Below are 13,421 nucleotides of genomic sequence, written 5' to 3'. Positions count from 1 at the left end.
TAAGGCATACTTAATCCACTTCCCAAGGTTATTAAGACTAAAATGAGATCATATTACATTTAAAAGAATCAGGGCTTCTTGCAGAGCTGGCCTATTCCTTGCCTGGGATAGGAAGATACAAGTTGATCCCGGAACACTTTTTGGGCCAGAAAATGAGGAAGCTTTACAAGATTAAATCTAAAAAATTCATGAAAGATTAAGCTAATAAACTTTAAGCATTATTTTTCAGTCATGTTGGTATTGACTAATATCAGGTATGAAATTAATAAATGTAAATAAATTTTTTAGTTGTCTCAAAGTTTACAAGAGGCTATGGGCGTTAAGTACAGGTTTCTATTTGGAGTAATTAAAAAGTTCTAAGATTAGATACTGGTGAAGGCTGCACAAGTATGCAAATCCACAGAATTAAACTTTAAAAGGTCAATTTTATGTGTAAATTTTATCTTAGAGGCTTTTTTTTTTTTTGAGCCTATAGAAAAGCAAATCCTATTATACTACTTGTCCAGACTACATAATTTGCAGGGGTGCCTGGGTGGCTCATTCAGTTAACCCTCAACTCTTCGTTTTAGCTCAGGTCATGATTGCTTGGGAGACAGAGCTCCAGTTTGGACTCAAGTCATGATTTCATGGGTCCTGAGACCAAGCTGTGCTTATGGCTCCGCACTCAGCAGGGAGTCCGCTTAAAGATTCTCTCCCTCTGTTCCTCACCTCCCTCTCTCAAATAAATCTTAAAGACTACATAGTTCAATCTTGTCCTTTTACATTTGAGACACACTTGGGAAAAAAAAACCATAATTCTCTTCACTAGCTCTCAGGAAGTAAACTGGTGAAAGAACCTGGAGACATGATGGCAATAAATTTGTTCTAGTTAGCCTCTAGGAGTATTCAGGCCTGGGTAAGGGTCATAGTTGTAGATGTATTTTGAGGAAAACCTAAAGACAACTTTCGAGTGGACAACCACCAGGACTATTTGCTTTAAAATTGTCAAGTGCCATTATGTTACTGGCTTCCAGAGGGCAAAGGTTCTTAAAAATCCGTGTTTCCCGGACACCTGGGTGCCTCAGTTGATTAAGCGTCTGCCTTTGGCTCAGGTTTCGATCCCAGAGTCCCAGGATCCAGGCCTGTATCAGGCTCCTTACTCAGCAGGAAATCTGCTTCTCCCCTCTGCTTGCCACTCCCCTTGCTTGAGCTCTCTTTCTCTGACAAGTAAAATCTTTAAAAAAGAATTTTTTTTTAATCTGTGTTTCACTATAGTGACCAAGTACCACTGCGTATGTTGTTAGCAAATGATATGTTTACATTCATGTATAGAATGTCATCTACAGAACTTGTAGGGTACCAATTATTATTAGCACTATTATCAAGTTATCTCATAGTAACTTGGGCTTGGTATGCTAAAATGATTGATTATAATGGAAATGGTACCGAAACAACCTAATCCATCTAGTCACATCCTTAATATATTAGGTCACATTACAGTCTCATCATTTAGTAAACAGTATACCTTAAAAAAATCATTGCAGTGTTGCCTAAGAATACCCCAACGGGTCCCAATAATGTAATGAGTAAGTAGCAGCTTTACTTAATAAATTCAGAGTCATTGTCCAAAAAAAAAAAAAAAAAAAGTCACTGTTCAAAATTTATTTGGTATTTTAGTTGGTATGACACTGAGATAGTTGGTTGCATTGTCTCTTTACATTATATAGCAATGTACACTATATTCGGACATATATGGTACACAAAATAAGACCATTTAGAACAGTTATGCACAATACATGCAATATTGAATTTATACACTGGATCCCAGAATGTGACTGACTGAAGAAGATGAACGAGGCATGTTGGCTGTTGGGTGAAGGAACCAGAAGTTATAGAACACAGAGTAAATACACATCTGGTTTGCAGAGCCCCTGCAGCATATGCGATGTTGGCAGTGGTGCCCCGGAGATGGTGGAGCTCATGTCCGTTAATCAACTCAGGACTAGAGAGACAGATACCATCCGGGATCAGGATACTGCTGCAGGGTTTGGTGGACCATTCCTACTTAGAACTTTAGGAAACTGCTTTTTTCTTAGGCCATTTTAGTATTACTTGTGTAACAGATAGATAATAAGGACAATAGACACAACCTCCAACTAAAACCCTGTTGTCGTCTAGACAGTGAAGTGGTTCATTAGAAAACTTTAAAACTGCAGCTCCTTTTGGATCCCCCAAAGCGTATCTGCACTCTTCTTCAAACGGGCCTCTTCCTCGGGAGTCAGAGTCACCTTCACGACATCTGAAATTCCATTCTGTCCCAAGATGCAAGGAACGCTAAGGAAGACATCATCTTTTATTCCATAGAGACCCTGAAGGCAAAAATGGAAAGTATTTTATGTTTTGAGTATGCATTCTGGGGTCTCCCGAGACGTTCATTCTTTACAATTACGAAGCTTATTTACTACAACTTGAGAAGTAGGAATTCCTTTCCACATTTTCAGTTGGGATGTTATGAACAGTGCAAGTCATCAAAATACCAGCAAGATTTCTATTCTAAAAGAAAATCTAAATTATTGCCATTACCCATTCTACTGTTAAATTTTTATTGATAACATCTCAGCAACTCTACCTTGAGTGATTTCTTTCTTCCTCCAAAGAAAAAAATTTTCTTTTATGGTCTTCCACCCACCTCGACTTACCATCAGTAAGTTATCCAGTATCTATGTGGTGAACATAGTACTAGTAGACATTACTCCCAAAGCTCAACCATTTCTCTCCAAAAAACAAAGTTAGGAGTGCATTAACTTATGCCACTTAAGTCAATGACTGAGGACTAACCTAACTGCTTTCACAGAAGAATCTTTTTTTAAAAACTAAGAAATAACCACATTCATTCAAATACAGTGTATCACTACACAGACCTACCTTAATCATGGTGGAAATTGGATGCACCCGCCTAAGATTCTTCATTATACTTTCTGCCAAATCTGCCACAGACAGTCCAATGGCCCAGGAAGTGTAGCCTTTCAGTTTGATCACCTCATAGGCACTGTAGGGAAGGGAAGGACAGGGAAAGGTAGGAAAAAGTAGGGTAAGAGAAAACAAAGAACAACGTAGCGTTCATTGAACACATGCTTTACAGCAAATAATGCCATAAAGTTACATTACAGATCTGAGTACTGCTTGCCACGTATACTAAGATATTATGTATAGGGATGGTCACAACAGTACTGTTAGTAAGAGCAAAAACCCTGGCAATAAGCCCAAAGCTCTCCGACAGCGGAATGGATAAACTGTGGTACATACAGTGAACATACTCAATACCGTGGAATATTACAAAACTGTCAAAACAAGTAACTATATCTACATGCAACAACATAAAGGATTCTTTAAGATGTAATACTGAATTTTAGGGGCGCCTGGGTGGCACAGCGGTTAAGCATCTGCCTTCGGCTCAGGGCGTGATCCCGGCGTTATGGGATCGAGCCCCACATCAGGCTCCTCCGCTATGAGCCTGCTTCTTCCTCTCCCACTCCCCCTGCTTGTGTTCCCTCTCTCGCTGGCTGTCTCTATCTCTGTCAAATAAATAAATAAAATCTTTTTAAAAAATTAAAAAATAATAAAAAAAAGATATAATACTGAATTTTAAAAAATAGCTCCAAGATTACATATAGTATGTTTGACTCAAGATTATTTCAAGCAAGGGATGGGTGGTACGACAGAAAGATGAGTGGGAGAAGGAGCTCAGAACTCATTCATATTCAAGTACCAGCAGACTGGTGATTCTAACCCAAAAAACACTACACTTGGTTGACAGTTATTGTCAATGGTTCTTGGGTAGGGTGGTGGGTTCACAGGTTTTTGTAAGAGGCCCTTGCCTAAATCAATCATGATTAATTCTAGACATGAGGTCCACACATGGTTTATAATAAGTAAAATGGGACCCCTGGGTGGCCAGCCGGTTAAGCGTCTGCCTTCAGCTCAGGTCATAATCCCAGGGTCCTGGGATCAAGTCCCATATCTGGCTCTTTGCTGAGTGGGGAGCCTGCTTCTCCCTCTGCCTGCTGCTCCCCCTGATAAATAAATAAAATCTTAAAAAAAAAAAAAGATAGTAAGTAAATAATGCTACCCAACTGCAAACTTCCCAATTTAAACAATTTCCAACAGTTAATATTTACATTTTTAGTACAATTATAAATCTAGACATCGTTTGAAACTTTATAATCATCTGAATGAACAAGTTAGCTGTTTCTATTCAAAAAGCCTATAACAGGAAATTGGATTTAAAAATTCTTGGGGCGCCTGGGTGGCTCAGCTGGTTAAGAATCTGACTCTGGGTTTCGGCTCAGATCATGATCCCTGGGTCGTGGGATTGGCCCTGAGTCAAGCTGCATGCTCAGCATGGAGTCTGCTTGAGATTCTCTCCTTCTGCCCTTCCCCTGCACGCACGCACATGCTCTCTCTTCAGTAAATCTTTTCTTAAAAAATAAATAAAAATTCTTATTTCTGTGGCACCTGGCTGGCTCAGTCTATACAGAATGTGACTCTTGATCTTGGGGTCGTGAGTTCAAGTCCACATTGGGGTGTAAAGATTACTTAAATAAATAAAACTCTAAAAAAATAAATAAATAAAAATTCTTATTTCTAACTGAATGAACCATATATGCTACTGAAGACTGAATCTGAAATAAGACTTATAAGCACTACGAGATTCACCATCCTGTAGAGAAATATAACAAAAAAAACCTGTTGCATTAGTAATTTTTAGTATCTTTACTTCTGTATTATAGTTATGTTCTTCAACAAACTTCAGAAAAAAGCTTATTTTTTACTTATTTTTTTATTTTTAAGTCCCTACACCCAGTGCGGGACTCAAACTCACAAGTCTGAGATCAAGAGTCGCATGCTCCCACAACTGAACCAGCCAGCCAGGCGTCCCTAGAAAAATGTCTTCCATCAAGTACTCAAATGCTATTAAACTTTCAAACGTTAAAATAAGTTTTAATCTTCTGTATTGCCAAGTTATGGGATCTGTTACCTGTCAACCACCTGTTTGTGAACCTGTTTCCACTGCTCCTTATCTGCATCAGTGCCTAAGTCGGGGTGCAGATTCTTCAGAGACACACCAGCAACGTTCACTCCACTCCATACAGGCACTGAAAGAAACAGTACAGAATACATTTCTTTCCACATGCCATCCAGCAGACCGTAACAGCACTCTAATCGGTCTTAAGGGTCAACCCACTCTAAGTCAACATACTCCTTGCTTGCTGACTTAAGACCCCTTGATCTGTAACAGAACTAAGTCACTTTCTTTGAGATTTGCAGACCACTGGCCTTGGGGAATAAAGAACCAGATCTTTCCGAGGCCACAGAGGCCAGCAAGTCTGTTTGAAGCCACCTCACCTTTCTGATTAGGCCAGCGATCTTTCAGCAAAATGTTTTCCTTTTTTGAGGTCACACAAATGACTTTACTGACCTCCCTTTGAGTATCTGTAGACCTTGCCCTCCTTTGCAGTAAGAACAGAGGACTCTTGCACAACTCCTTGGTACCAAGGAACCATCTCTGGGTACCAAGGAACCAGATCTTCTTGCACAACCCCCACAGGGCATCGAGGAACCAGACCTTCTTGCACAACCCCCACAGGGCATCAAGGAACTAGAACTTCTTGCACAACCTCTGAGCACTGAGATAACTCTGTAACTGGCATCATCAAATCTGCATGTAATCAAGAAATGTCACAGACCACTACGTTCCCTTAACTGATTAAACCCCTTCAAATATCTCTGGGCCAGGCAGAAACCTGAGTTGGGCTTCTGGACAAGAGTCTGCCTTCTCCCCCAGGTTGCCAGCCTCCTGAATAAAGCACATATTCCTTTCCAGTCAAAACTCACATCCTGAGCACTGGCCTTTTGAGCAATGGGGGGCCAAACTTGGGTTTTGGTAACAAGACTAGTCATTCTGACCCATTTTTCTAATTTCTTATCTGGGGAGGATTATCTGCTTTTGGAAGATGGTCAAGACAACCAACACCCTTACTCTTAAATTTTCATTGATTTATTTAAACTAAGAATTTTCACCATATTCTAACCTGTTTTCCTAATCTATTGGTTATGTTTAATCCATACATACTTGAAATACAAAGATAGTGTGAGATCCTAAGGGGAATTTTCTTGGCATAAGTAATTGAGAACTCTGCACAAATTATAACATCTTTCAACTGTGACAGAATTTTCCCATTTGCTTCATTTGGATTGGCTGACCTTTTCAGAGCCACACAGTTCAAGTCAAGCATAGACAGCTGTGATATCAAATGACTGAGGTCATCCTAAGAACTATCCTCTTATTTTAATATGTCCAGTGTAAGGGGTAAAAGAAATTTCATTCCCCAGCCCCCATGCCATAAAATGTTACATAAAAGTTAAAATTTTAACAATTCTTAACATATAGCAAAAGACAGATTTCTAGAACCCATCCTACTCCAATGAATGGGTATCTGATTTCAGCTCTGGTTTAATAATGAAACTTCTTTCAATATTTTACACCATCTTTTTGAAAACAGAGAAAAGTTATGCTTACCACTGGAGTCTCCATGCTCCCCAAGGACCCACCCGTGACAGCTTAATGGGTGAACTCCCAGCCTTTCCCCCATTAGGTAACGGAACCGGGCTGAATCCAGATTGCAACCACTTCCAATAACACGGTTTTTGGGAAAGCCACTTATCTTCCAAGCCACATAGGTCAAGATATCCACTAGGAAGAAAACATTTAGGCAAAGATACTAGGTCAATTATTAGATAATGTTTAGCTAGTCAAGATACATGGCTCTATATGAATCTTGATAGTGATTATGACCAATCAATATTTTTGTTAAATTTTTAAGTCTCTATGCATAATAAAGCAAATTCGTTAAGTACTCAAGAAGTGTAGTTTAATGAAAATAAATGGTGCAGCAAGAACACCTTATTCATAACTTTATTCCTTAATCAAGATCTTCTTGGGCAAACTGATTTTTAAGTTCTAACTACATTCAGGGGCAGTGTATCCCCCTTAGTATTTTAAACTTAACTATTTTAGTAAATCCATTCACAAGAGGAAAACGAAAATATGAAAAATAAATGTGTACAATATGTGTATACAAAATATGACATATACCATCTGTTTTACTTGAGCTCATCTACTTGTGCAATTCGAGGTCTCACCTGGATTGGAAACAACAAGCAACTTGCAGTTTGGGCTGTATTTTACGATATTAGGAATGATGAACTTAAAGATGTTCACATTACGTTGGACCAAATTAAGACGACTTTCTCCCTCTTGCTGACGTGCCCCAGCTGTGATAATAACCAACTTGGAGTTTGCTGTCACATTATAATCTAGACAAAAGGGAACAAAAAAAAAGATTAAGGCCTTTCGAGAACTCTACTACCTAGCCGGCAACAATGTGTCCCAAACTTTTTTTATGCAGTTTTATCAGTTTTGGTACCTCCCCTACTTCCTTTCACACACAGGTGGGTACAGATAAATATGCCCCCATCCCACCCCCAACTCCTCCTTTAGTTTTTGGCCACTTAACATGGAGGAAGAGTACATCAACACCTCCCTCGTAGTCTGGTTTTAGACTGGGACTGTATATAATGACAGCTGGGAAGAGATGGAAAGGATCAAATGAGATATTATCCCAATATCTGAGCTCATGCTCACACGTTTCCATATTCCTATTTCTACTTAACTACTTCATTGTGATCATAACAGCCCAGAGACAGGCTGTTTTTTAAGCAAAGGCAACTTTACACTTACCAAGCATGTCTTGCTGCTAGATAACCGATGGCACAGGATGGTTAACCCAGCCCATAGGTCAATGGTTTTCAAGTGTCAAAAGAAACACCATTTGTACACATGTCCAGGGTTCCTGACTAGGGAAAGGCCCAAGAATATCCGAACAGGCTCATTTACCCTATTCTCAACCTTGTGTTAGTGTGTGAAAGGAAGTAGGGGAAGTAAGTATATTAAATTTAAATAGTAGAAGCAAGTTTTACTAATTACATTCTAACTCAGTGCTCTCCATGTTATGGACATACTGGATCTCCATTTAAAACCATTTACTGGAAATTGAAACTTGGATATAAACAGGTTACCAATGCAAAATTGTTCAAAGGCTCTCTGATCCTGTATAAGAACTAAATCTTTGAAGAGGCAGGATTTCGAGCCTGATAGAGAATTAAGTCTAGCATAGACCATAATATAAACTTGAAGTCAACCTTTGCCAGAGACAATTTTTGGTGTTCTAAGGAAAAGGCTGCCGTGCTGGAGATCCATCATCTCTCCCTTCAGTTTGTCTTCCATGACATCAACAAGAGCAAGTTCATCTGCCAAGTCCTAAAAGATACAAAATGTTTAGTCAAATGAAAAATTGCTACTTTCAAGTTTTAGAAAGGTATGCAGAATTTCTGTATTTCTAGCATAGAAAAGTTCTGCTACCTTATTAGTATCGGGACATACCTCCAAGTAGAGGCAGGCCCCCACTTAAAAACTGACTCACAGATGACCCCTACATAGGAAGAAGTATTGATCTTCTCTCCCCACTAGAGCAACCTTTGCAAGAGCTCCACCATGCCACTGTATGGAAGCAGAACACCGGATTGACAATGGGTAGAATATCCAATTACATGAAACTGCTCTATTTATACTCTCGAATTCAGTTTTACACAGTGATTTTAGGTCATTATTCACTACATAAGTGATTCTGACTGGTATTAAGACTTGGAAGTTAGGGGCGCCTGGGTGGCACAGCGGTTAAGCGTCTGCCTTCGGCTCAGGGCGTGATCCCGGCGTTATGGGATCGAGCCCCACATTAGGCTCCTCCGCTATGAGCCTGCTTCTTCCTCTCCCACTCCCCCTGCTTGTGTTCCCTCTCTCGCTGGCTGTCTCTATCTCTGTTAAATAAATAAATAAAATCTTTAAAAAAAAAAAAAGAAAAAGACTTGGAAGTTAAAAAAGTGATATTCTGGCTCATTCTTTGTATGTTTTCCACATATTAACCAACACTAACAGTGTTACACGAAGATTGATCTGTGCATTGCAAAGTAACATTGGTGAAAAAATACCCTTTCAATTTAACCTGCGAACGTTCACAGGTGCATCTCAGACCAGGAGCACCAACAACAGCTTTAATACATATGGGATGTGAACTGTCATAACCACGTTATACTAGCTGAGGTACAGAGCTACCCCACCCCCCAGTTATCTACAATATAATAACCTGGCAGTTACTCTTACTCACACCTGAGTTAGAGAGCAGCACAGGAAAACACCACAAGTCATTCACAGGTGTGAGAAAAACAGATGGCGTCAATTTCTGATCCAGTGGGAAAGCAGTAAGAATTGGTATAGGCATGCCCTTGTTTTTAGAAGTCTGCATTATGCCAATTCACTTTTACACAAGACCTTACATTAGTACCTGTTTTCACTAACTGAAAGAAATCCAAAGAGGATTTTTGATTTTATGAAAAAAGGCAAAAAGCAAAAATAGCATTCAGTGTTTATTCTGCAGTGAGCCCTCAGAGAAGGAGCATACATCCTCGGTACCACCAAGCTCCTTCCCCAGGGAACTTTACTCAGCATTTCATTACCAAGCTGCAATAGCTTTGAACTGTGTAAGCATCTGTACTTTATCTCTGTTTTGTACATCTGTTAGTAAGATGTGTCCTAAGGTATCAGAAAAGCCTTGAGTCTGGGAATACTCAAAAACTTTCCATATAAATTAATGGTAATTGTCTTTTCACTTTACACCATTCTGGAGTCAGAAAGATTTCATAGGAATGCTCTCCTTTAGGATAGTGGGGGAAACCTTTACACTATGTGGCCCTTCCTAAGAACACATCTAAAGCAACGTGTATCGTTACCCAACCTCTACATAGCTCATATCTGCCTTCAGTTCTTTTTTCAATCCTTTCCTGTTCAAAACCCAGTATTAATCCTTTCACTCCCTTATTAGGGATTCCGTAGCTAAATTTAAAACATTTCATCGTAAGCTGCCTCAATTTTTTTTTTATACAAACCAGGCTTGACAACTGTAAAACGTGTTCATTCACAAATTCTCTAAATTTTAGCTCCATAATTGGTACGAAAATGACTATTCAAGGTGGGGATTTTTGTGGGAGAAAGACTTAAGAGTTCCCACATCTAGTGTGATTTTAATTTTGCCCAATGTATGTTACGATTTTCAATTCAAAAAAATTACTTCAAAATAACTTTAGCCTGTTTAAGGGCATGGACTCTTCTTTTTCATTTGTAGGCAATTCACGCATGTGAATCCGGCACAGTGAATTTAAGGAACTGCGTCACCTGCCTAACAACTTTTTCTTTTTAATTCAGATAACCTTCTGGTATGGCATCACATTTCTAAAGTTTGTTCCGTAAATAGTTCTTTGAGTGCATGAACCTGTGTATTTGTATATACAATGTGATAATATTCTTGGAGGAGTGGGGGGATGGGTGGCTTCCAGAGAGATGGGCTCTCACTTACCTTCATTAAGATACTGATGGCACAAGCCATGCCAACAGCACCAACCCCAACAACTGTAATCTTATTCTGGGGGGTATGTTCTTCCTTAAGAAGATTCTGAATCAGCTGATCTTTGAGAGTTGCCATTTTGGACTTAGAACCAAAAGGAATCTATAGGGGGAAAAACACGCACAGTCACCGCATCTTCTTTAAATTAACGCTATTAACCAAAAGCTGTCCCAAAAGGGCTTATTTTACTTCTTTTGGGGTAGTTGCCACTAAAAAGGGGGGGGGTCCTAAAGATGGCCAAAGGAATGTTCAAAAACCTAATGCCAGGGTCTGGTCTGTCTAGGATCTTGGTGTAAAGGATCTCACCTTGGCGTGGAAAAATAATATTGACGTTTGGGTGTAAGTGTAGCTTCCTGAGGACTCACTCATCTTGATTTATTAACCCCAAGCGGGGCCGCCTTTCCTCACACAAAATCACTATGAGCTGCCTGCCCAGCTCTACTCCAGTCACCAGGGTTCCCGCAAAACCCTCAAGTAAGGATCAGAGGAACGTGCAAAAAGCTCCTGTAACTGCCTCCTGAAACGACCCAGTCGCCGTAGGACGTGCAAAAAGCTCGGCTCATGCGCACTCCCTCCTTCCTCCAGCCCCAGAAGAATGGGCGGAGACCAGACCAACAGCTCAGCAGGAGCTCATGGGGTTACCGCCCCTCCCCCACCCTACCCGCGCGAGGCCTGCGAGCATGCTCTTTTCCAAGCAGTGGGCGGGGACAAGAGTAAAGTACGGGCCTCGGCTTTCCAGAGTTGGGCACTGGCCCCGACGGCGGCGGCCACGGAAGCCCCGCCCATGAGCGGAAATGATTGGGAATTATCGGGCTCTTAGGGTCGCACTGAGCGAGCCCCGAGGCGGACTTTAGACCTAACTAGTAGTGCCCCAGCTGGCTGCCTCCCTGGCCTCCAGCGGGGCCACAGCCAGACGTTAAATCGCAAATACTTGGTTGCTGTTACCCAACAGGGAGGGAGGCGCCTCGTGTGGCTTCTGCCGCGATTCATGTTGCAACGGCATGAGGCCCGGTAGGAGGAAATTTGTCAGTACAGGAAGTGCAAAAAATAGCTGCAGAGGCCTGGAGCCCTAAAGTTAATAGATACTTGGTGGAATCCTCCATTTCCAGAGTCGGGGAGGAGGCCTTTGCTCTCCTAATCCAACCCTGCACTGCATTCACTGGAAAGATTATCACAGGTTGCATCCCAAAGCGCCACGTCTAGTCTTGATTTCCAAAAGGGCAAAAATATCCGAGAGGACTTCCAGGCAGGCAGCCCAGAGTCACCAAGCTGGAATCGGATCTCTCCTTACAAATCACTGCTATTTCTAGACCTGGCTTCATCAAAACCTAAGCCCTGGGCTCCAGCGCTCCCTTCAATGTGGGGACACGGGTGAGGGAGGAGCCCTGCAGAAAGAGGGTCTACTCCCCAACTCTGCCACCCACTCTGTGACCTCAGAGTTGCCCTAACCCGCTCCCAGCTTTAGGTTCCCCCATTTCTCAAAAGGAATTGGATGGTACCAGATCTCCTACTCTCAAAATACCATCCAAGATGCAGGAGGGCTGAGACTCTCTCCCTGCTTAATCTTTGCATGCATCGTGCTTAGCGTAGCACCCGGTACCTCAGCAGCCGCTTAGTAAGTGTAATTTGCGCAAAGAACGCCCTATAATCAGCAGACAGCAGCCACTCCATGGAGTCTACCTCTCGAGAGTCCCAGGGTTAAAAACCGACCCGAGCAGCGCCCCCCGGCTTTCAGACCTCCTCCCTGTCTCCCCCACCCCCGACTGCTGAGGCTTTTGCGGCTCCGTAGGTTTTGGAAACCGGACTTCGAGTTCTGCGCAGTTTGCCTATTTTAACCCCGGAGCTACGCCCCACCCTTCAAATCAGTCATATCCTTGTCTTTATGCATCCACCTGGGCTTTCGACCACAGGACAGCTGCGGCCACCTCGGTTCCCCAGCCCGACCAGAGGCCGCGGTGCGCGCTTAGAGCAAAAGCAGAGTGCGGCGTGCGCCCCAACCCAGGTCTGCGGACTCTGCCTCCACCCCGCCAACCCCACGCCCCGGAAGCGGAGACCCCCTTCGCGAGCAGCTCCTCTCCTGACCCTCCAGCTCAGCGTGCTTGGGGCCCGACCATACCGGGAGTGCACGTCGGGCGGGCGGGCGTCAGCGGCACGCGAGGTTGGATCCGGACTTGGCGGCAGCACCTCCGACACTCGGAGCTGAGAGCGGGAGGGGCCTTAAATGGAACCGCGAGGCTGACGTCAGGGGGGAGCCGGGCGGACGTGCGGGAACCCACGTGTAGGTCGGGCTAGGGGCGGGCTCCGAGCCGGGCGGGGCAGTGGAGCAGCTTAGGCGGCGCGCGCAGCGGGACCGCCGACCTGCCGAATGAGCCACGTGCGTCGGGAGATGTCAGCGGCTGCTACAGCCACGCTACCTCCGGCCACAAAAGCCCAGGCCAATCAAGCCGACCCTCAGGAAAGCCTTCTTTGGAATCTTCACCGCTGTTTCCCATTGCACAGAACACTTTCTGGCACGCAGGCGCTCAACAGTTTGTTGGAAAGGAAGCAATGCCTACCACAGCATCATTCTGACCTTACCCAGGTCTAATGACCTCCAAAACTTGCTGCGTTCCCCGACCTGCTGCTAAACCTTCCAAGTCCCCAACTCATAGCGAGGCCTCAGCTCTAGCCTTCGTTGGTGCTGGTTCCTTTGCCTGGCCCGCCTTCCTTCTCTGTATCTTCTTTAAACCTTACCCATCATCTGGTTACACACGCGCGCGCGCACACACACACACACACACACACACACAGAGTTGGTATCTCCCTCGCCTCTGCGGAGCTGTGTCTCCCTTAGTAATGTGTGTCACCCTGCTCGCCTACCTGATA

The 13,421-nt window shown here is 43.0% G+C and overlaps 1 protein-coding gene across 1 annotated transcript; it reads right to left on the bottom strand.

The window, feature by feature from the left end:
* Window positions 1-2,043: 2,043 nt before the first annotated feature.
* Window positions 2,044-12,811, bottom strand: LDHA (lactate dehydrogenase A). The gene is made up of 8 exons (XM_045808644.2): window positions 12,673-12,811; window positions 10,509-10,658; window positions 8,242-8,359; window positions 7,183-7,356; window positions 6,560-6,733; window positions 5,018-5,135; window positions 2,905-3,028; window positions 2,044-2,348 (listed from the first exon to the last, which is right to left on the bottom strand). The coding sequence occupies exons 2-8, from the start codon at window positions 10,632-10,634 to the stop codon at window positions 2,184-2,186; spliced, it is 999 nt and encodes a 332-aa protein (XP_045664600.1). The 5' UTR covers window positions 10,635-10,658; window positions 12,673-12,811; the 3' UTR covers window positions 2,044-2,183.
* Between the last annotated feature and the right edge of the window lie 610 nt (window positions 12,812-13,421).

Source organism: Ursus americanus, chromosome 24 (genome assembly GCF_024610735.1).
Source record: "Ursus americanus isolate L20-20 chromosome 24, mUrsAme1.1.p, whole genome shotgun sequence".
Lineage (NCBI taxonomy): Eukaryota > Metazoa > Chordata > Mammalia > Carnivora > Ursidae > Ursus > Ursus americanus.
This window is presented reverse-complemented; position numbering and strand designations above follow the sequence as displayed.

Bases quoted from the DNA above. Each gene is read 5' to 3' on its own strand.
- LDHA (XM_045808644.2), bottom strand. From the start codon at position 10,634: ATGGCAACTCTCAAAGATCAGCTGATTCAGAATCTTCTTAAGGAAGAA. The intron at 8,360-10,508 runs GTAAGTGAGAGC...TGTATCTTTTAG, and splicing joins CCATCAGTATCTTAATGAAG to GACTTGGCAGATGAACTTGC. The intron at 3,029-5,017 runs GTAACAGATCCC...CCTTCCCTACAG, and splicing joins CACAAACAGGTGGTTGACAG to TGCCTATGAGGTGATCAAAC.